This window comes from Apis florea, unplaced genomic scaffold (genome assembly GCF_048593485.1).
Source record: "Apis florea isolate Af1SG1 unplaced genomic scaffold, ASM4859348v1 contig_2201_pilon, whole genome shotgun sequence".
NCBI lineage: Eukaryota > Metazoa > Arthropoda > Insecta > Hymenoptera > Apidae > Apis > Apis florea.
Window position 1 is genome coordinate 1,732,902 of NW_028256542.1, and position 21,495 is coordinate 1,754,396.

Below are 21,495 nucleotides of genomic sequence, written 5' to 3' on the forward strand. Positions count from 1 at the left end.
AATTTTACCTTTAATTCATACACAGACTTCCTCGAAGCACATTAAACTGGCGGGTTTGAAGTTTATTTATGACGTCATCGAGCATTGGTCGATAAAAATTCAACATTTACCACAAACTACACCGACGCATCGTATGTTGCGTTACTGACTGTCGATTCTCTTAATGGTTAAGCTTCTCATATAAACGCAGATGTCACTGTCCAACGATGAACTGCCAAATGTGAGCGTAAGAATATATAAGTAGAGGATTTTCATTACAAATTTTATTATGAGTATACGATAAGTAGAGAAGATACGATAATAATTTTAATCATACAAATTGTCAGAATTTCTCGCGATCAGAATAATTCGATTTCCTTTTATACTTTAACATTCTAAGAAACGACTTATTCTGTATTAAATTTTATATAGCGTTAACAAATGTATCGAATGTGACAGACAGCGTAACGATCCTTAAGGTTAAGTGATATTACGCTTTTTTATATTGTGATTTTTTTTTTTAAATATTAAATTATTTAGAACAATGCCAGCATCAAATTCTATCAGCGTAGCTGTAATATGTTCTAGCAATATGAATAGAAGCATGGAAGCTCATGCCTTCTTAAGGTAATTGATTCAAATAATAATCAAATTATAAACTATTTAATTATTCCAAGAAAAAATATTGAACAAATTAAATTCTTATTTTTCTTTTTCAGTAAAAAAGGTTTCAATGTAAAATCTTTTGGAACTGGTGATAAAGTCAAGCTTCCTGGAAATGCACCTGATCGTCCTAACATATATGACTTTGGAACTTCTTATGATGAAATCTATAATGATCTTTTATCAAAAGATAAGCAATAGTATCCTTTCTTATTATTAAATAAATAAATTTTTTCTTTCTTTTTACTAAAATATAAACAAGATTATTAGATTTAAGATATATATTTTTTTAATTTTTATTTTTTTATAGTATTTTTTTTTTTTTTTAGATTACAAAGTTTATGAAATAATTGAAAGTAAAAACTTCCTTAATCATAATATTAGCTACACACAAAATGGATTGTTGCACATGTTAGACAGAAATCGTAGAATAAAACCTAAACCAGAACGATTTCAATTATCCAAAGATAAATTTGATATTTTAATTACTTGTGAAGAACGTGTATATGACCAAGTAATTGAATGCATGGAATCTAGAACTCAAGAAGATAGTCAACCTGTACATTTGATTAATATTGATATTCAAGATAATCATGAAGAAGCTACAGTGGGATCATTTCTTATTTGTGAATTAGTCACTGTGGTAAATTCATTTAAAATTCTATATTTACATGTTTCTATAATTTTTTTGCTAACAAAAATTTATTCTTCCAGCTGGCAAATAGTGAGGATTTAGATAATGACATAGATGAACTACTTCATGAATTTGAATCAAAATTTGCAAGAACAATTTTACATACAGTACTTTTTTATTGAAAAACCTGTTATATATATCAAGAACTTGGTGTTCACACAACTTAACTTATAAAAGCAGACTAAATTATAAACTATAAATGTACCACCACATTCTCTGAATCAGATAATGTGGAGCGAGTTCCGTTTTAGCAACAAGTAGGAATTCGATCCGCGCTTCCTATTTAACGAATTATTGCTTTCCACGGAAATCGTTTTAGGGATCTACCATTACATTTATATTATATCTGTACTCCATGGCAAGATATACAAAAGTGAGATTATTGAACTTATTCAGTAATCCAAGATACTGGTATCAGAGGAATTAGGAGAGATTAAAAAATAAAGAATATAAATTATGAAATATTTTAATTTTATAATATATACGTATATAAGTATAATAGTAAACTATTCTTATATACGTATATATTTTACTGTTAGAATGTATTTGTGGTATGTAGAACTGATATGAGTCTCTGATGTGCTTATGAATACAGAGACTTGTATATTACAAAATATGATCCGCTGTTATATAGCGAAAAGGCCTTCAATTCTCACAATATAATATAAATATTCATAAAATCAATGTTGATCAAGATGAGCGTATAATCTTCTTGTTTTCTCGCGTTTTTTTTTATTCGAATGTTTGTTAATCTTTTTCCATGGTTTTTCTTCAAGCAACAAACTCTGTGTAGAACCAGTCATTGATCCTATATCGCTGAAAAAAAATTACATTAATTACTAAAATATTCAAAATGATACGCTCCATTACTTATTATTATACATGAATTATTGTCAATAATTATACAAGAATGACTTTATCAAATAATAAATATAAAATAATGTTACATACTTAGAACTAGATCGGCATAAACTATGCATTTTTCCAATCACTCCTTTCACATGAATATTAGAAATATTATTTTGAAAAAATACTTTATCTACATCTTCTGACGTAATTTTATTTCCTTTATTCGCGCGCACCGTTCTAGGCGGTAAATGTTTATTTTCAGAAATTATTCTTTTTCGTGGAGGGAATGTATGGAATTTTTTTTGTTCTATTGTTGGTGGTGCAACACAATATAACAATTTACCATTTACAAAATCTTTCAAAAGATATCGCGCGGAGCGTGGATTATCTGGTTGTCCATTTTGTGTCATGAAACCTCTACTATCTACAATAAAGGAAAATATTATAAATTATAAGATATATAAATTATTATATATTCAAATAATGAACATACATCCATAAGCATTTAAAATTTCTTCTGCGGTTGGAGGACGATCAGAATCTTCTCCTTCTAATGGTAGAGGTATCATAATCCCATAAAGATCCTCTATAATATGCTTTGGTATTAAAGTACCCAATAATGTAATTGAAGGTACATGATCTTTCATTTGATCAATTGGCAATATACCATGTATAATCATTTCAGCTTTTGTACAAACAAAAGAGGGCATTACTAATCCAGGACAATCACAAAGAAGTAGATCCTTATCCAAAAATAATGTTTGAAAATGCTTTGTTTTACCTGGTGTTGCAGATACAGATACTTTTTTGTCCATTAACAAAGCATTTATTGTAGAACTCTTACCTACATTTGGATAGCCAACTAAACCAATTGTTGTAATTCCTTTTGTATATGTTTCACCTTTATAGATTGTTTTAAAAAATAATACTAATTGATCTCTACTTAATAATTCTGATGAATTTTTTACCTCTGTATTATCTTCTATATTTTTTTTATCCGTTTTCTTTTCTAAAGTTTTTAAATCATTTATATTATTTTTATTGTCTTTGCAATTTATTTTTTTTTCATTTTCAATATTGATATTATTACTACCATCATCTGCACTTTCATATTCACTTTCTGAAGCAAATTCTGAAGTATATAATGATTTATCGCTATCATCATTTTCTATATCACTATTTTGTTCATTTTCAGAATACTCTTCTTCTATTACATCTTTTATCTTTTCTTTCTCAACTGCTAATATGGCAGAAAAAAATGCAACTGTCAACTTAATACTTGTGAAATATTCTGCCCATATTTGTCTTTGTTCTTCTGTTAAAAAATCTGCTTTATTAATCAATATTATGTTCATTTTTTTAGAATCTACTTCTTTAACATATGATTCCAAATCTTCACAACGGAAGAGAAGTGGATTTCTTGCATCAACTATCTGTACAACAATATCACTACGTTCTACTACTCTCCATAATTGTCTCCAAAATTCCAAATTCTTTTCATATGGAGTTAATATTAATCCCTCTGTTTCTTGTAACATAGAAAGAGAACGTCTCCATTCTAAAAATTCTTCTTTTTCTTTGCTTTGTAATTCGTGAGCTGTAGTAGAACTGTCCCATTTTGGTCTTCTTGGTATTTTCAGAAGTGTTTTATTTTTCTTTTGTGATTCTAACACTTTCTTTTTTTCGTCTTTTGAAAGTAATCCGATTCCACTTTTTGGATTAACAAATTTGATATTTAATTTCTCGGCATGAAATTCAGTTCCTGCTAACTCTGCAGTAGAAAGAAATTCTTGAAAAGAATTTTCTTCTGTGACGGATTGAAGATTAAGACGTCCCCAATCGTAACCATCATTTAATTCGGTAGTGTGAAGCTAATCAAAGATATAATTAGAATATTGGGAATTATTTATCATAATTTTTTTTCATGTTCAAAAAACGAACAGGTTATGAATGAAGGCATTACCTTACCATAGATGAATCAACATTTCTTTTATTTCTAGACGAACTAAGACGATCTCTAATCAAAGATTTTCCTAAATTGCCACTTTTTACTTTTCCTTTTTTACCCATTGTATTAAATATTATAGTACTTCAAAAAAGCATGGCGTGAGAATGTTTGTTACTAAAATACAACTATCGAATATCGGAAGTAACGTAACGGTATGAATAAAATGTCAAAAAAATAAATATGATATATATTACAAATAAATAATAATTATGAATCATGTATTAAAAAAGTATTTTTAAATGCAATTTAGTGCATAAAATATTTTACGAATAGAATTAAAATATATATATTTATACATCATACATTTGAACTATTTTTATGTATATAGCTAAGATAAATCTATATCTAATATCTATAAATTATTTTTGGGGCAGAGCTTTAATCGAATAATTCTGCATCGTACTTCATTTTTATTAATAATTGATAGGTAAACTGTTCTGGTTCACAATTTTTGACGACCAGTAACAATTACGAAACGTTCAACATGCTCCACATGCTTCTCTACCCTATTCCCGCACGCTCAATCAATTCTCAAAATCGGAACAAGAAAATTTCTTTCGCAAGGCAGCTTGTGAACAGTTGTTTTTTTCTTTTTTTATCCTTTTTTTAATCGGAATAATATCGGTGAGTCATTGGTTATATCTTATATATTACAATTTCTGCGGCTTTATATGATTCACCACACTTGTACACTCGTGCAAGTATTACAAGTTGCGGGAAAGAGGTCGCACTTGTTTCCGGCACGAATTCATCTCTTGCATTATTTAGAAATCTAGTCATCTAGAATATGGATAATCAGTCGCTTTTTCTGGCAAAAGGACAATTCTCATCAAATAAAGTCCTTTCGGAAAAAGAAAATATACTTTCATCCAAGCACGCTGTATTAACGCCCACTTCGAGTTTCTCTTTTAACACTGAATACAAAATGGCTCGCAACGTGTCTGATATGGGTCGTTATTTTACACTGCAATGCTCTTACAGAATACCACCGTTCTACGCATAAAATTCATTATCGACAACTGTACAACCTATTTCGGAACAACCGGATCATTCGTGCAGGGCGAACGGCAGTATGTCAACATACATATAACATGCAGACACTTTCATTCTGAATAATTTCAATAATTATCTCTTCCTCGAATGCCTCGTGGTTGATCACCATCGCGTCCTCTACCGCGATTATTATACCCACTCCTTCCCATTCTTCCCATGTTATTGTCATTAAGTCCCCGATTCATGGGACCCCGATTAGGTCCAAGTTTATTTCCAAAGTTACCGAAATTTGAATTAAAATTATTTGCTGGATTTTGTCCAGGGTTTTGACCTCGAAAACCAGGACCGAATCCAGGTCGATCAAAATTGGGCGGACCAGAATTCGGTCCACGAAAATTTGGCAAACCTTGAAAATTGTTACCAAATGGTCCTTGATTCGGTCCAAATGGAGGTAATGGACTCGGCCTAAAGTGTTGATTAGGTCCGAAATTACCATTTGGCGGTCTAAAATTAGGACCGAAATTTCCAGGTGGTGGTCCATTAGGACCAAAACCAGGATGCATATTAGGATGATGCATCATGTGCATGGGACCATCAATTCCTTGCATACCAGGATGTAGTGGTTTATTCTGCATAGGATGCTGGGACATGTTTGGATGTGGCACTAAACTTGGAATGGGAGGAGTCATATTAGGATTAATATTCTGCATATTATGATGACTCGATATATGAGATATACTGTTGCCTAAATGGGGCATATTGTTACTTATGCCTATACCTATGGGCATATTATCGCGTTTATCGAAATTGCTTGAAAAACCACCATCTCCTTTCCTGGGCCCATCATTCATTGACTTTTCATCATCCCATCGCGAACTACCATCTCTATCTCTATCATCATAAATGTCGTTGTCCAAAGGCTTCTTTAAAGAAAATCCATGTGAACTCCTAAAATCCTTATCTGCAAAGTTACTCCTTACATCATAATCAGAACGCGAACTAGGCCTTCCAGGTCCGCTGGATATGTTAAACCGTAAGTCCTCGTCGCGATTTGTATTTCTAGTGCTTTCACCATGAGGAAGTTTCCTGAGATCTTCATCCTGTCCACTATGAAAAGAGTTGGTCTCGTTGGAGTGTTGATTTGACTTAGCTCCGGTATACCTTAAATCGGTATCACTAGATTGTGAGTCTTCTGTCATCACTCCGCCGAAAACCGGTTGATGAATCTTCGATGTTCGATCACTGGCTCCACCATCACTCCAACCGATCAGTTGATCAAACTTTCGCTTTCCACCACGATTCAAAGCTTTTAACAATTCGGGATTCTGTGCGAACTTGGAACTAGGTAAAGGTGGAGGAAGTTCAATATCGGGTACTTTAGAATAATCTATTTCGCCGTCGTCTTGCAAATATTCTTCGGAATCGTCCATGTTATCCGGTGGACCTACAACATCCCGTAGTTCTTCTATTTCTCCGGAGAATACTAATTTATTTATGGCATCGTTTCCTTTACTAATTGCTTCTGCTAACTTAGAACCAGCTATAAAATTAATAAATAATTAATAATCTTAAAGTTCTATTTAAAATTATAATAGTTGAATTTTTATACATTAAAACTTACGTTCAACGGGAATCATTTTTCCATATAATATAATACCATTTGGTGTCACTTCGTTTAGAGGCACTGCTCCTGGCGTGGTTTCAATTAATTGATTTACAAATGCATTTAAAGCTTCTACCTGCTCCATATCTTCTGCCTCCATTTCATTCCATTGAGCTTGAAAATTTCTTGGAATTGGTTTGCTATATGGAACTTTTTTATTAGCGAATTTCTTGCCTTCATCAACTGCATGATCCAAATCTAAACCAGGAATACCACCACTTTTGTCTTCTGGTTCACCATCAGCATTGATTCTATCTTCTGGTCCCATACCAGGTATGACGGCTGCTTCATCGGCTATAAAATAATCAAAACAATAACAAAATATCCAATTCCTTTAATTTTGTTTACAAGATTTTTTTTGTTATTCTCATAACATATAATACCAATTTCGTGATCATCAACACCAGCCGATCCTGCAGGTAAAGTATTGAGATTATACTTGTCTCTCATTAAATCTCCAGGTCTGTTTCGTGTCCAAAACTTTGAAGTATGATCGTTACTACCGGAGCATAGAATATGTCCTAATGGATGCCATGCTAATGTCCAGACTATACTATCATGAGCTTGTTCTATCGCACCTACTTCTTTATCAGCTCTAAAAATCAATCATGATATAAACAATATGTAAAAAAATTAAATTATAAAAGAAACGCTGAAAGCATACCCGACATGCCAAAATAAAATAGCTCCATCACTACCGCCACTACAAAAGAGACCTTCGTGACTTGGATGCCACGCAACGCTAGAAGCTTCTTTTTTATGACCACGAAACGTTTGAACTTCTTGACTTAAATTTCGAAGATCAAACAATTTGAGCAAATGATCTCGTGACGCAGTTACTAGCCAATTTCCATTTTCATTCCATTTAACATCCATAACTGTCGATTTGTGTGCATGCAAAGTTGCAAGAGACTGTCCAGTTTTTGGGTCCCATAATTTAACTGGTTGCTGATTATCTTTGCTCCCAGAGATGACTAGACTTTTTTGTGGATGCCAGTGTACACACTTCACATCAGCTCCATGACCTAAACAACAATTATGTTAATATCAATATATATATCTATCTAATATTAATTTTTAGTTATCTATTTAAAATATGAGCAATAAATAAAATATAAACGAAAGTTTATGTTTAATATTACATTAATGAGAGAGAACTTTAATAAAAAATAATTTAATGTATACCCCTGAGAATTCGTTCTTCATGACATCGAAGAAAGTCCCAAATTCTGACAGTTCCATCATCACTGCATGTTGCCAGTTTGTGATCCGTTGGGCTGAAACTACCCACCCAAAAAACAAGAATTATATTCAAACAATACGCTGTTATGTATTTATAAAGCAATTCTTTATTTGCAAATGCTCACAATGAGAATTTTCTCAATGAAACAAGTATTATAGAATGTATAATACATATTTTATTAGATACGCGTATAAAGTCAGATAATAAAATAGTAATGTAACATAATGAAAAATTGATTACACATTGAGATTTATTAATTTTTATTGAAGTTCTATCCTTTTACAAGTGCAATATATTCAAAGCGGAAAAAAACAAAACATGAGGAATTTATTTATATTTAATAAAACATTTCATAAAACATATAGTACACCTTACGGACATTATTATAATATATCAAAATATGATCATTAAGAATTGAAGTTAAAAACATACAAGCTTACATTTATTACTGATTTGTCATTTTGCTTGTTAGATATATATATTACACATGCAATATTTATTTATATGTATATGAAACAAGCAAAGAATATTATATCCTTCTTTTTTTTTACAGTACCATTAGCTAAATAAATTATATATTTGCATATCTACATGTGCATCCTTGAATTTATAATATCTATCCTAAACATATTATATTTAGCAAGTTAAATGAAATTAACTAACAAACTTATATTGTTAAATTATTTAATATAAATAAATATTAATAAATTAAATGCATAGCAAGCTATTATCATTAATATTCTTTACTTCTTTACTATATTTTCTGAGTTAAGCATAAATTATATTTATATGAAAAACATTTATGGTAAAGAATATATGAAAGAATATATGAAGAATATATTTCATAAGTATATGAAAAAAGTTCATTTTTAGATCAATTAAAAAATAATGTAATTTAATGTTTTAAAAACGCGCATAGTGATCTTTTACTGTAATTCATTTTGAGGAATAAACAGACATCAGTAATAAAAGGAAGATCTAAGTGTAAATATTGTAAATAAACAAAAAACCATCTTCGACAGTCATATCTGGCACTCAAACAAAATTTATTGCTGATCAAACAAGAAACTGTTTCATTGTCATGAAAATAGAAGTCTTTTTGATGCCACATGACCACCGAATGATATACCAAGAGTGATATTTTTTCAAAAGTTCAACATTTATTGCACAAAAAAAATGTCCGAAGTGTACATGAAATTTATTATATCTCTCTGTTACTCTCTCTCTCTCTCTCATCTGCAAAAGGGTACAAGTGACACAGACCAAAGAGAAAATATTTTATTTTCAGAAACATATTGATATTGCAAATATTTTTATTTAACTTTATTGAAAACTTGGATGTAAAGAAGGACACAGGATATTTATTTTTATTGTAATTCCATGGGAATCTCGACTAGGTATTGCTGTATTTATATTTTTTGTTTGTTTATTCGTCATTCTAAATATACATTTTACCCAATAATCTAACCATATAAATTCATAAACTATGAGCCATAAGGACCTAATCTTTTTTTTTTTAATTTATTTTATTTTTTTTCAGATTTTTCAGTATAAAGATAATATATTTTTACTATCATAATCTATTGGACCATATAGATTTATTTAGGTCCCTAAGACTCTATGAATACAAATAATAAGTTTCATATTAATACACATACAATATATTTGACAGAACACTATCCTTGCTGATCAATTTTGAATATTATGATGTATGTGAATATGAAAAAGATTTTAAAAATTTAGTAATCTCAAAAGATTTTATTAAAAAATTTAATCAAATAAAAACTAGTTACTTGTATAATATACTATTCAATATTTGTAGCATTATTATAGTATATTGTTTTTTTATTATAAAGAACTTCATGTTTAATATCATAAAATTACTTAAAAATTAAATGCAATGAAAATCTTAATAAGAAAAATAAGAAAATTGATTTATAATAACTAGATACCGCTGCATAGTATAGGAAATAGATTTTCATCCTAGATTTTATATCACAGAAATTTTCTAAATTAATACTGAAAATTTATACTTCCCATACACCTAATATCAGGACAAATACAATCTATGAAAAATTCTAGAAATCACCTGTGTACCCATACAAGAATCAATGTTTTCAAAACAAAAATGTTATAAAACCAGAAAAGGAAGAGAATGAGAGTCATGTCCAATATCTCAACTACAGCAAGGATGGACGGATCATCGATAACAGTGGCGCAAGAGACGTAAGGACTAGTGTGGTGGATGGTATACCTGAGTCCTCTAATCGCTTCTTTGTGCGCCTGAAACATCTTGACGTTGTTCATGTTGCTCTGCCAATACTTCACATAGCCTGCATGATCTCCTGTGACCATCCAGCTCTCATTGTGTGACCAAACCATTGTTCTCACAGGACTATCATGTGCCTACACAGACAAAAGCAATTGTTCATTAATGTATCTGAAACTAATATATATTTTGTAAGGCAAATAATATAATATACTCAAATTTTAACTTTTTACAAGTGTTTGAAGTTTCTTCTTTACAGGAATAACTTTTATTGAAATTATAAAAATTAATAATAGATAATAGAATAATAAATTATACAGTAAATTATGCAAAAATTTAATCAATATTAAGTTGTAAATAATGTATATAAAATACCTGCAAAATAGTTTCAAAATTAAACGTAAGACCATTCCATAAAGTAAATTCTCCACTAGATGCACCAGTAACAAGACGTCTTCCCTCTGGTGTCCAAGCCATACAAAAGATAGGACATCGCATTTTATTTGTTGCAGTTTTTACAAATCTTGTAGTAACTGCATTTATGGGATTATCAACATAACTAGGTGGTGGAAGTAGATCAGGATAATACATTACATCTGGTTGAAGGGCACGCCTGTCCCTATAATCTCTTTGCCATACTCGATTCTATAAATAAAAAATATAACATTACTATTATTTATCAGAACTGTTATTCAAAATATAGAATTCTATTAAGAACACTACCTCTAAGCTCTTTATAATAGCAGAATTGTAGTCTACAGTTTTGCGCATAACAGATTTCCGAAGTCTTTTTCCATCAAATTCATCTTGTAATGTATCTTGACCAGCAGCAACAATTTTGGGTGCATGATAAGGTCTAAATGGTTTAAAAAATCCTCTTGCTCCATCCCTATGATTGGTATATCGATGCTGGTAACTTCCAGATGTGTTTATAGTAGTTAAATTAGGAGGTGGAGCTGATAAATTTGGAGTAGCAGGAGGTGGCACAGACATATTAGGTAAACTTATAGCTGGTGGAGGATTTGCAAATTGAGTATTTGCAGACATAACGAAATAATTTATAGGATAATATAATAACTTTAAATATATAAAAGAAAATGTAATCTAAATGGACAATAAGGGACAAACGATGTTTGTTGTTTAATATTAGTTAATGTTGCTATGCTGAATCCATTGCAGTTATTAATTCTGTAAATAAACATAAGATTTCTATTATTATTTTATAAAACAATTTTAATAGCATTTAATCTTCATTAATGTTACATTTAATAGATTTTTAAATTATATTTATTTAATTCACATATGGTATGTAATACACTGTTGGGTTATTTAATAAATAAAAAACACCTACAATTTTGACTTAATTTATATTTGCATAATTTATTAAATTAAAAAAAGAGATTATGTAAATTTTAATAAAATGATATTAATTCTATAGTTTCTTTAACACAAAATATTGTAACGAATAGTAGATCTACGTCACGTTCAAATATAAATGAATAGAAAATTCACTTTCACAATATAAAATATAATATTGAAATTCCTCAATATTTATATTTATTACTACAAATTTTCCTTTGATTAATTTATCATGAAATAATTAAATATATAATAGGTGAAGATAAGACAAAACCTATTTCTATCAAAATTAAAACGTTAATAAAGGTTATATGAATTATTTTCGAAAAAAAGAAATAAATCCAATAAACTGTATTAAAATTCTAACTTTCTCTAATATGAGGTAAAACGTATTTACAGAAGCTGATAAACAACCTGTTTGTTAATTGTGAACAAATTTTCTTTGATGCTGTTACACTGTAAAACGCTTAATATGTTGTGGGAATACTTCCCACGCTTGCCACCAGAGGTCTATTAACTTACTATCTTTCCCACAAGAGGTCGACAAATTATCCGTTTCTACAAATACAACTTAATTTTTCTATCCTTACAACAGTGCCTTTACAATCATTTTTACCTTCGTATAAAAAAAGATTTTTAAACGCTGAATTAATGAAATATATAGATTGAGACAATCATTACTCAAAAAAAAAGTATCTTATAACTTTCATGTTCTACTTCTATCATATATAAATTTACTCAACGAACAGCAAAAGAATCTATGTATCTGCTATTATACGCCATTACTTTTGACAATGATATATTATTCATATTTATTTGTATTTCCGACAGAAATTTTAATAAAATTGTTCTAAATTATTTGCATATATTTAGAATAAAACTAAAAATATATTATATGTAAAAAAGTTGTTTAGATATTATGATCAAAATATTAATATACGTTAAAAATTATCACATATTTTATGAATTTTTCTAAAAAAAACAATGGATATTATTAAAACAATCAAGCATGAGTTATATTTTTTGAAATATTCATTTAATGACTGTCTATCTCTTTATAATTCAATAAAATTAATTAAAAATTAATGTTATTCCAGTTAACGTTAATATATTATTGACTTTATATAATGGTTATGTATTTCTTCTTTAACTTATATACACTATATATTATGCACTGTTTGCAAATTGCGTCAAAATAATTGTATCTGTGCATAAAATTTCTATATTTTTGTAAGACATAATATAATTTATGTATATGTACGTCAATCAATTGTTATTAAAACATATGCAATACATATGCATGATAAAAAAGAATTTAATTTTTGTCTCGTATATAGTTTTGTGCAAATAATAATAGTGAATATAAAAGTAAATATTTTTTATATGAAAAACAAAAATAATAAAAACACGTGCCTTTCATATGATCTTTACAAACTTCACTTAAACTTTCTCTTAAATTAAAGATTTGCCAACATAAATAACTTAGAATTTTTTTGTAAGAAATAATGTGCTGCATTAAATAATAAAAATTATGTATAAAAATTATAATATTATTGAATTTTTTATTTTTATATTTTTTAAAACAAAGACAATTTTTTAAAGAAATTGTTTGAACATATTTATTTAATTCTGCAGATATACAGAAAAATGCGAAATATTATTATGAAAAGAAAACCATTTGTGTCAAATTATTATGTTTAGCACATTCAGAATTGTGCAAATTTCTATTGAAAATTAAGAAAAATTAGAAAGAGCAAGAAAAAATAACGAATACTGCACTGTTAGAATTTAGAATTAGATTAGCTTAAGAACGTAACGATGTTTGATTTAAATTTGATTTTTCAGATATTCAAGATTCGAATTTGGAAATGATCATGGATTTATAAATTGTTATTTTTTGATTCTATTCCTAAACTAATCTAATTCTAAAACAATACGATATAATAGGACACCCGTTATTTTTTCTCTCATTTTCATTTTATTATAGTACGAGTCATGACGCCATGACACCATAAACTATACTAATTTCCAGCATTATTCGCAATGTGGAAATTCATTTAGTTATAGCCATATTGTACATTTAGTGTTTCTTGTATATGAAAGTACAATATTTCTAAAAGTTTCTAAAAATAATTATTAAGATATATAAATATTTATAATTCATTTAAAATTTATTGAAACAATGATCTTTCAAAATATTAGCAAGTTGATATAAAATATTTATAAAGTTATTATAATTACTATACTAAAAATTATAGTGAAAAATATAAATCATGGATAATAATTGTACTATAACAAAACTTCCTCATCATATACAACAAAAATTGTGTAATACACGACCTCCTTATAGGCAGGGAAAAAGATTAACATCTGTGAAGGTAGCATTGTGAACTTGTATCCTATTTTTCCTAAAATAAGTTTAATAATAAATAATATTTTAATAATAAGTTATTTTTTCATATTATTTTTTTAATTAAATCATAAATATAAATTATAAAAATTATTAGGTCATTTAAATAAATTTCTTTAAAAATTATAATAAATTTAAATTTTCAAATTTACATAATCTTATTTAAAATAATTAATCTACTATCATTTTTGTTTTTTTTCAATAATATTTCCTTGACACACTAGCTCTATGTAACAGGTTTATACAATAAATGATGAATCAAAACATTTAATGATATGTGGAGTACCAAAACTCCAATTAGGTGAAGAAATAAAAAAACTTGTTGAATCTTATGGTAATATAAAAAAAATACATGTAGTTCATGATTATCCCACAGAAGAGTTTACAGAAGCATATTATATACAATATGTTCATATACAAAGTGCAAGGTAAACATATTTTTTTTCTATAATAATGTAATATATAATTTAAATTTATTATGTTTATGTCTTATATTATACATTATGTAGAATAGCAAAACGATTCATTGATGATAAAAATTTTTATGGAGGTTCATTACATGTTTTTTATGTACCCGAACTTGAAAGTATCTCAGAAACTAAAGAAAAACTTCTTCAACGTCAAAGAGATGTAAATATACGTATAAAAAAAAATCAACAAGATCTAAAGAATCCAAATATCAATAAATTTATTCCCAAGTATGTAAAATATAAAAATAATAGTAAATAAAAAATTTGAATTATTACATTGAATAATTTTCAGAGAACAATATAATAGAAGAAAGAGAACACCTGCTTTACCACTTACAAAAGAGCGTCTTATTCAACAATATCCTGGAAAAACTTTATCATCTATTTATGATGGTATACCACAAAATATAGATCCAAGACCAGTATGTCAATCCAATCTACCATCTACTTCATTTGAATATCCAAGTAATGCTTCTATATTAAAAGTTCCTTACCATTCAACTGAAGCTATTATTGAAACAAATGTATCTAAAGAAACTACATTAAAATCAAATTCTACTAAAAACAAAAGAAAAAATTATAAAGGACAACATATTAATAATAATGTGAAAGTTAGACTTGTTAAACCACAACTTGTAGATACAAGTACTATAGTAAAATGGGATATTTCAAATAAAAATATATTTTCTAATCCAAAGAAAATTAATAGTAATATAACTATTAAATTAATACCAAAAAATGATGTTGAGAAAAAAAGGATTATAATAAAAGATCCAAGGTAGATTATATATTATATTTTATATCATATATACTTTTATAATATGTTATAATTATTATAGTGTATCCCAATTGGTACAACCAAGTGAAAATCTGCAATTGTCAATTAAAGAAGCTAAATCGCAAATACGAGCAGCCATGCAAATGAATAATAAGGAAAATCCATGATTTTATATTAAAATATGTAATAGAGAAAAAAATTCTTTTTTAAGAAAATTATTTATTTTATATTAAATAAATACACTATTTCAACTAATTTTTTATATTTATGTTTATAATTAATTTTTACAATTATTTAAATTTCTATAAAAATAGTTCTATAAAAGATATAAACTATGTTTAAATTTTTCTTATAAAAATTAATAATCTTAAATAATAACAGTTGAATCAGGATCCCATTGTACACCATTTAATTTAGATTTTACAAAATATTTTTTATGTGGTGGTGTATTTTCTTTTAATATTTTTGAAACAATACTTTTACTCTTAAACATTTGTTGTGGTGACTTTGTTAACAATGTTTGTATTTGTTCATTATTTGAACGATTTCCAAGAGGAGTTCGAATCTGAAAATAAAAATATGCACATAATACCTTTATTTCCTTAAAAATAATTAACTTTTACTATTTATGAAATACCTTTATGGATTCATTTTCATTTTTATCAATAAAGGATTTTTTTTCATCTGTTGTAACTTTAATTTCTGATTTGACAATTTTTTTCTTTTTTTTAATTGTGTCTACTTTTGTTTTTTCATTTTCAGAATTAATTAATTTTGGAATTAAGTCTTTGGTACTATCATTGTCAAATGTTATAATTACTTCTTCCTTATTTATTTGTGACATTTTTTCTGTAACTTCTTGTACATTATCTGATTCATTTGATTCCTCAAATGTATCCAATATTAATGAATCTCTCCACACTTTAATTATATCATTATTAATAATACATTTTTGTTCTGCATTCTTTTTAATATTATTATCATCACAATTATTTTGTTCTACAATGCTTTGAATTTTATTTTGATCTTCTAATTCTTTTTCTACTAATATAAATATTTCTTGGTCAGATATAATAAATTTTTTAAAACATATTTTTATATAATTTTTATTATAATATAAATTAACTTTAAATTATTAATTATTAATTTCTTACCAATTTCTGAAATAAAATTAGTTTTAACTGAATCATTTGAATATGATGATTTAGGCTCGTTTAATTTGTCATCAGAATCAGTAATAACTGAATGTAAAGAATTTACTGCAGATGTGTCTAAATCTGTTAAAACTTGTACTTCAGTAACATTAAATTGTGATGACATTTCACAATATGAAAATTTTGGATAAAAAATATCTGTATCATAACTGCCTTGTCTATGCAAACATTCTTGAGATCTTGCTCTTAAACGTTCAATAGATTTTGGCATTAAAATTGGAGTTCTATCAAAATCTGCTGCTGGAGATCTAGGATCAAGTCCTAGAATATTATAACGTTCCTTTTCGATATCAGTGATTATTTTTTTATTATTTAAATTATTACTTGTTGGTGTTAAAAGATTTTCTTCACTTTTTTGCTAAAATATTTAAAAAAATTTCATAAATTATTTATAACAATAAAACTACGAAAACAAAATATTTCATTTTATTAAAAAAGAGAAAATGTTGAGATATACTTTTGGAGCTTCTATTAATTTTGGCACCAAATGTTTTTTAGGAGTTAAACATAACATTATTTTATCTATATCTGTTTCCAAGTATGGTTTATTTTGTAAATGTTTTGGAATTGCTGATATTTTTTTATTTAATCCAACAGGTGTATTATTCACCTATTAATATTAATATTATTATTATTTATAATAAATAATAATTTATAAAATAATTAATAATTAATAATTTATAAAATTTATATCAATTTATGTTATAATTACCTCAATTGGTGTTCTATTTATTCCATTCGTTACAGATCTAGGATCCGTAATTAATGTTTTACGAATTATTGGTGGAGTTTGCATATTTTTTTCAACAGTTACTTCATCTATCGCTGATGAATCTTTTATTTCTTCTTTTTCAATCTCATTGTTATAAGTTTCAGTTTTATGAATAAAAAATTTATTAACATAATTTCCCATTATCGTGATTGTTTTTTTTATATTTTTTCACTTTGATTTTCAATGAATAAATTCAAAATAAAATTCGATTATATTTTCGATTACATTACCAACATCACTTTTTTAAATATATAACGGATCAGTAATATATTATAGTCAATATTTTACAAATATTTATTTAATATTCAATGCATGTTTGTTATATTTAACATTATATAATATTTAAAATTGAAAAATGAATTTACCTTAAATTGAACTTTGAAATGTTTTAAACAAAATACAGTAAAATTTTTAACATCAGTAAACAGTAAATTCAAACTCAAATATTATAATTCACCTTTAAAAATTAACTAAATGATACAATCGTACCAACATAAGACTTTAAATAAGTAATACCAATACAAAAACTTTATTTCATATTTATATACATTTAACATGTATTTCAAAGTAAAAAGGAAAGTAATGTTTTGCATTCTTTTTTAAAAAATTTGAAATAATGTGAACATGTTAAGTTAATTAACAAAAGATGTTCTAAATATAAAATTTCCTATAATCATTAAAAACAATGTAATTGCGTTCTATAATTATTAAATTGAAGTGTATGTATGATAATTCTATGGAATTCATCTCATTCTTAATTATAATTTAAAAATTTTAATATATAAAATTATTAATTGAAAATCATATATAACGAAAAAATAATAACTAGAAAAATAATAAACTGATAATACTAAATTTTTTTAGGTTATCGTTTTATTTTAGATAGAAGTTTAAAATCTAAAATTTTTATCATTTTGATTGCTTTATTTGAAAAATTAAAACTTTTTCTATAGAAAGTTCATGTCTGAGTATAAAAGCATGTCATTTATTTTAAATTCAGAAAAAAATTGTAAAAATGACATGGTTCAAATGCAATCCATCAATCTTGTATGTCCAGTATGTGATGTTGGATATATAAACAAAAAAGAATTCTATAATCATTTACGTATCCATACTGGAGATGTATTACTGAAACATATGCAATATTTTAAAAAAGATATAAACAATGGATTAGAAACAGTACCAAAATATTCTTTATTAAAAAAAATTGATAATAATTTTTATGAAACTATATTAAGACCTTTTAAATGTCAACAATGCAGTTTAACTTTTGACAGAGCTTCTCAGTATGACTATCATCATCGAAGTATACATTTAGGAGAAAAATCTCAGCTTTGTGAAATCTGTGGCAAAAGTTTTTTTCGCAAAGCAGACTTAAGAACCCATTTGAATATTCACTTAGGCACAAATGTTTGCATTTGTGAAGTTTGTGGAAGAAAATTTAATCACATATCTAATTTAATTAGACATTGCAGAATGCATGCTGGTAATTATATTCAAAATTTTTTATAAAATAAAAAATAAATGAAATAAATAATGAAAAAAATTTTAATTTGAAAATAAATTTTTAGGAATAAAATTATATCCATGTTCCATTTGTGGTAAACGTTTTACTCAGATCAGTTCCCTTGCGAGACACAAACGTATTCATGAAAGAGTAAAAAGTGATGTTAAACTTCAATTACAAAATAATTTCAATAGTAATTTGCAGAAAAAAGATCATGCAATATATAAGAATAAGGTGATGAACAAATGTGGTATTACATAATATCCTTTGAATCTAAGTATATCTTACTGTCAATGTACAGTTTGTTGAAGGTAATGCACTTAGTCAGCAAAAGATTGTCAAGAGACAACATTATTGTAAAATTTGTGGTGAAAGTTTCAATTTTATCTTTCTCTTAAGAGATCATGAGAAATCCCATTCAGAAACTTTGGAATGTAAGAATAATAAGATGGTAAGAATTCTGAAAATAAAAAATATTTGAGATTTATGTTATTAATTTTTTGATTTATTTCTTTCATTTAGAATTTTCAGAAAACTACAGAACTTAAAAAACAAACAGAGCATAATGATAATTTTGATTTCTTTGAAAATGAAATAAATATAAAAAAAGCCTTGCCATTAGAAACAATTATTTATATTACATCAGAACAGGTAAATATTTTAATATTTATAACCAATGTAATTTTAAAATATTTTTACATATATTTAATTTTTTATATGAAAAAAGTTGAAGAAAATTAATTTAGAAAATGTTGAAGACAATAGAAATCATGTTTCACAAGAAAATTTATGTGAAACAAAAATTTTAGCAGATGAAGAATTAAATGTCTCTGAGAAAATAACATTTAAAAATGAACAAACTCAATTTGTTCAAGATACTCCACTTTTGTCATGTAAATCTAATTGCATTGAAAAAGAAAATGTAACATATGTTTGTCAAGTAGACGAAAATATTCTTAAAAGTAAATTATGTATACAAACATGCGAATTAGATTTACAAAAATCCGAAACGAATTATAATACTTTAATAAATACTTCTCTAAATGTTACCGATATGTTTCAAAAGATAGATCTTTCAGAATCTAATAGCAATGAACATATTAATTCCGATTCAAATATAAATAAAAATCGGGAAATAAATTTAGTACAAAATGGAAAAATATCTGATGATTTAAATGACATAAATAATATTGTAAATCATGATGAACCAATGTTGCGATTAGTACAAGCAGAAACAGGAGAACAATTTTATGAATTTTTAATTAACAATTTAGTTGAAAAATTACCGAATACACAATCTGCAAAAAATCCTGAGAATAAAGATGATCCTGGTACAAATATAAATGAAGAAAACCATCAAGAGCAAAATATACGAGATGATTTACATAATGACTTAAATTATGTGCAATATGAATTACAAGAGGAAGAAAAAAATTATGTTACAAATCAAATTTTATTAGACACACAAACTGATTTTGATAAATATGTTGAAACAAATTTCGAAGTATTTGAAAGATTAAATTACGATGACAGTTCCGAACGGTTTCTTGAATTTGTTGGAACAGGATTTGAGAATCAAAATTCAAAAATTTCAGAATGTAATAAAGAAAGTGAAGAATTCTTACAGTTTCAAAATTTCAATCAACTTAATGTTATACAATCAAATGAAGAAAATAATATTACTAGTAATAATAACAGTAATAATGCAATTATTAAAACCAATGGAAAACGAGAAAAAAATGAAAATGATGTTAGTATTAATGAAAAACTAAAAAACGAACAAGACTCAAAAAAAACAAAAACTTTTTTAATAAAATTTCAATGTACAGTATGTGAAAAATCTTTTTCAACTAGTTATAATTATAAGCAACATATAGGTACTCATTTTGCAGATCAACAAAAATTTCATTGTAAAGATTGTAAAATATCTTTTGCTTGGAAATCAACATTAAATAAACATATCGCAAGTAATCATAGACCAGATGGTCCACAGAAATTTGCATGTGATATATGTAATAAAATTTATAACACTTCTTCGCAAGTAAATGTGAGTATATTTGAAAATTTTTTCTTAATATAATAATATATTTTCTTAATATAATTATATATTACAATGATATTACAATAAATTTTTTTTGGTATAGGAACATGTAAAACGTGATCATTTAAAACAACGAAATCATGTTTGTTCTCAATGCGGTAAATCATTTTTTAAAAAATACGATTTAAAAATACACAATAGAATTCATACTGATGAACGGCCTTACGTCTGTCGCACTTGTGGAAAAAGATTTCATCATCGAAGTCATATTATTCGACACGAACGGATACATTTTTAGGAAAATATAAGCTTGTTTTTATTTATTTAAAAACATAAGAAACAAAATATAATAAAATTAAAATAATTATAATTTTCTTAAATAAGAAATAATAATAATATACATATGTACATATATATACATGTTGTTCTGTTATATTCTTTACAATGTTATATATATGAATTATTGTAAACAGTTAATACATATTGTAAAGCATTTAAAATATGTTTTATAAATGATTATTTTTTAATAAAAAAGAAAATATTAATTCTTTATTTCTATTTCTTTTTTCTATCCCGAAATGAA

At 26.4% G+C, this 21,495-nt stretch overlaps 6 protein-coding genes across 14 annotated transcripts; 3 read left to right on the forward strand and 3 right to left on the reverse strand.

The window, feature by feature from the left end:
• The first annotated feature begins 113 nt into the window (after positions 1–113).
• On the forward strand, positions 114–1,798 carry Ssu72 (Ssu72 CTD phosphatase). The gene is made up of 4 exons (XM_003691518.4): positions 114–606; positions 699–842; positions 1,027–1,285; positions 1,357–1,798. Exons 1-4 carry the CDS (start codon positions 524–526, stop codon positions 1,456–1,458), a joined length of 588 nt encoding a protein of 195 aa, XP_003691566.1. The 5' UTR covers positions 114–523; the 3' UTR covers positions 1,459–1,798.
• On the reverse strand, positions 1,787–4,353 carry Ns3 (nucleostemin 3). Of its 2 annotated transcripts, none has more exons than XM_086917244.1 (4): positions 4,154–4,353; positions 2,679–4,056; positions 2,529–2,609; positions 1,787–2,152 (listed from the first exon to the last, which is right to left on the reverse strand). In XM_086917244.1, exons 1-4 carry the CDS (start codon positions 4,253–4,255, stop codon positions 2,145–2,147), a joined length of 1,569 nt encoding a protein of 522 aa, XP_086773370.1. In that variant the 5' UTR covers positions 4,256–4,353; the 3' UTR covers positions 1,787–2,144. The 2 variants fall into 2 exon arrangements, with proteins under 2 accessions (XP_086773370.1, XP_012338904.3); XM_012483450.3 differs by having other exon boundaries at positions 2,288–2,609; positions 4,154–4,346.
• Positions 4,354–4,583: 230 nt separating this feature from the next.
• On the reverse strand, positions 4,584–12,513 carry Wdr33 (WD repeat domain 33). 2 transcript variants are annotated; one of them, XM_086917243.1, is made up of 9 exons: positions 12,243–12,513; positions 11,085–11,549; positions 10,737–11,006; positions 10,347–10,498; positions 8,035–8,132; positions 7,514–7,874; positions 7,233–7,444; positions 6,808–7,143; positions 4,584–6,726 (listed from the first exon to the last, which is right to left on the reverse strand). In XM_086917243.1, the coding sequence occupies exons 2-9, from the start codon at positions 11,406–11,408 to the stop codon at positions 5,312–5,314; spliced, it is 3,168 nt and encodes a 1,055-aa protein (XP_086773369.1). In that variant the 5' UTR covers positions 11,409–11,549; positions 12,243–12,513; the 3' UTR covers positions 4,584–5,311. The 2 variants fall into 2 exon arrangements, with proteins under 2 accessions (XP_086773369.1, XP_003691567.2); XM_003691519.4 differs by having other exon boundaries at positions 12,135–12,250.
• A 468-nt stretch (positions 12,514–12,981) lies between these two features.
• Positions 12,982–15,633, forward strand: LOC100867352 (uncharacterized). Of its 3 annotated transcripts, none has more exons than XM_012483438.3 (5): positions 12,982–14,114; positions 14,368–14,558; positions 14,640–14,828; positions 14,893–15,378; positions 15,440–15,633. In XM_012483438.3, exons 2-5 carry the CDS (start codon positions 14,401–14,403, stop codon positions 15,543–15,545), a joined length of 939 nt encoding a protein of 312 aa, XP_012338892.1. In that variant the 5' UTR covers positions 12,982–14,114; positions 14,368–14,400; the 3' UTR covers positions 15,546–15,633. The 3 variants fall into 3 exon arrangements, with proteins under 3 accessions (XP_012338892.1, XP_003691523.1, XP_031770881.1); XM_003691475.4 differs by having other exon boundaries at positions 13,690–14,098; XM_031915021.2 differs by having other exon boundaries at positions 13,706–14,114; positions 14,355–14,558.
• On the reverse strand, positions 15,624–18,005 carry LOC100863092 (uncharacterized). Of its 4 annotated transcripts, none has more exons than XM_086917248.1 (6): positions 17,730–18,005; positions 17,305–17,602; positions 17,050–17,202; positions 16,533–16,950; positions 16,016–16,422; positions 15,624–15,943 (listed from the first exon to the last, which is right to left on the reverse strand). In XM_086917248.1, exons 2-6 carry the CDS (start codon positions 17,503–17,505, stop codon positions 15,746–15,748), a joined length of 1,377 nt encoding a protein of 458 aa, XP_086773374.1. In that variant the 5' UTR covers positions 17,506–17,602; positions 17,730–18,005; the 3' UTR covers positions 15,624–15,745. The 4 variants fall into 4 exon arrangements, with proteins under 4 accessions (XP_086773374.1, XP_086773375.1, XP_003691568.2 ...); XM_086917249.1 differs by having other exon boundaries at positions 16,016–16,419; positions 17,730–17,859; XM_003691520.3 differs by having other exon boundaries at positions 17,305–17,851.
• Positions 17,887–21,464, forward strand: LOC100867470 (uncharacterized). Of its 2 annotated transcripts, XR_015295099.1 has the most exons (8): positions 17,887–18,083; positions 18,229–18,850; positions 18,936–19,105; positions 19,173–19,322; positions 19,394–19,522; positions 19,599–20,621; positions 20,764–20,918; positions 21,016–21,464. XR_015295099.1 is itself a non-coding variant. In XM_031915017.2 (7 exons), the coding sequence occupies exons 2-7, from the start codon at positions 18,325–18,327 to the stop codon at positions 21,208–21,210; spliced, it is 2,490 nt and encodes an 829-aa protein (XP_031770877.2). In that variant the 5' UTR covers positions 17,887–18,083; positions 18,229–18,324; the 3' UTR covers positions 21,211–21,464. The 2 variants fall into 2 exon arrangements, 1 of the variants encoding a protein (XP_031770877.2); XM_031915017.2 differs by having other exon boundaries at positions 19,599–20,918.
• The last annotated feature ends 31 nt before the right edge of the window (positions 21,465–21,495 follow it).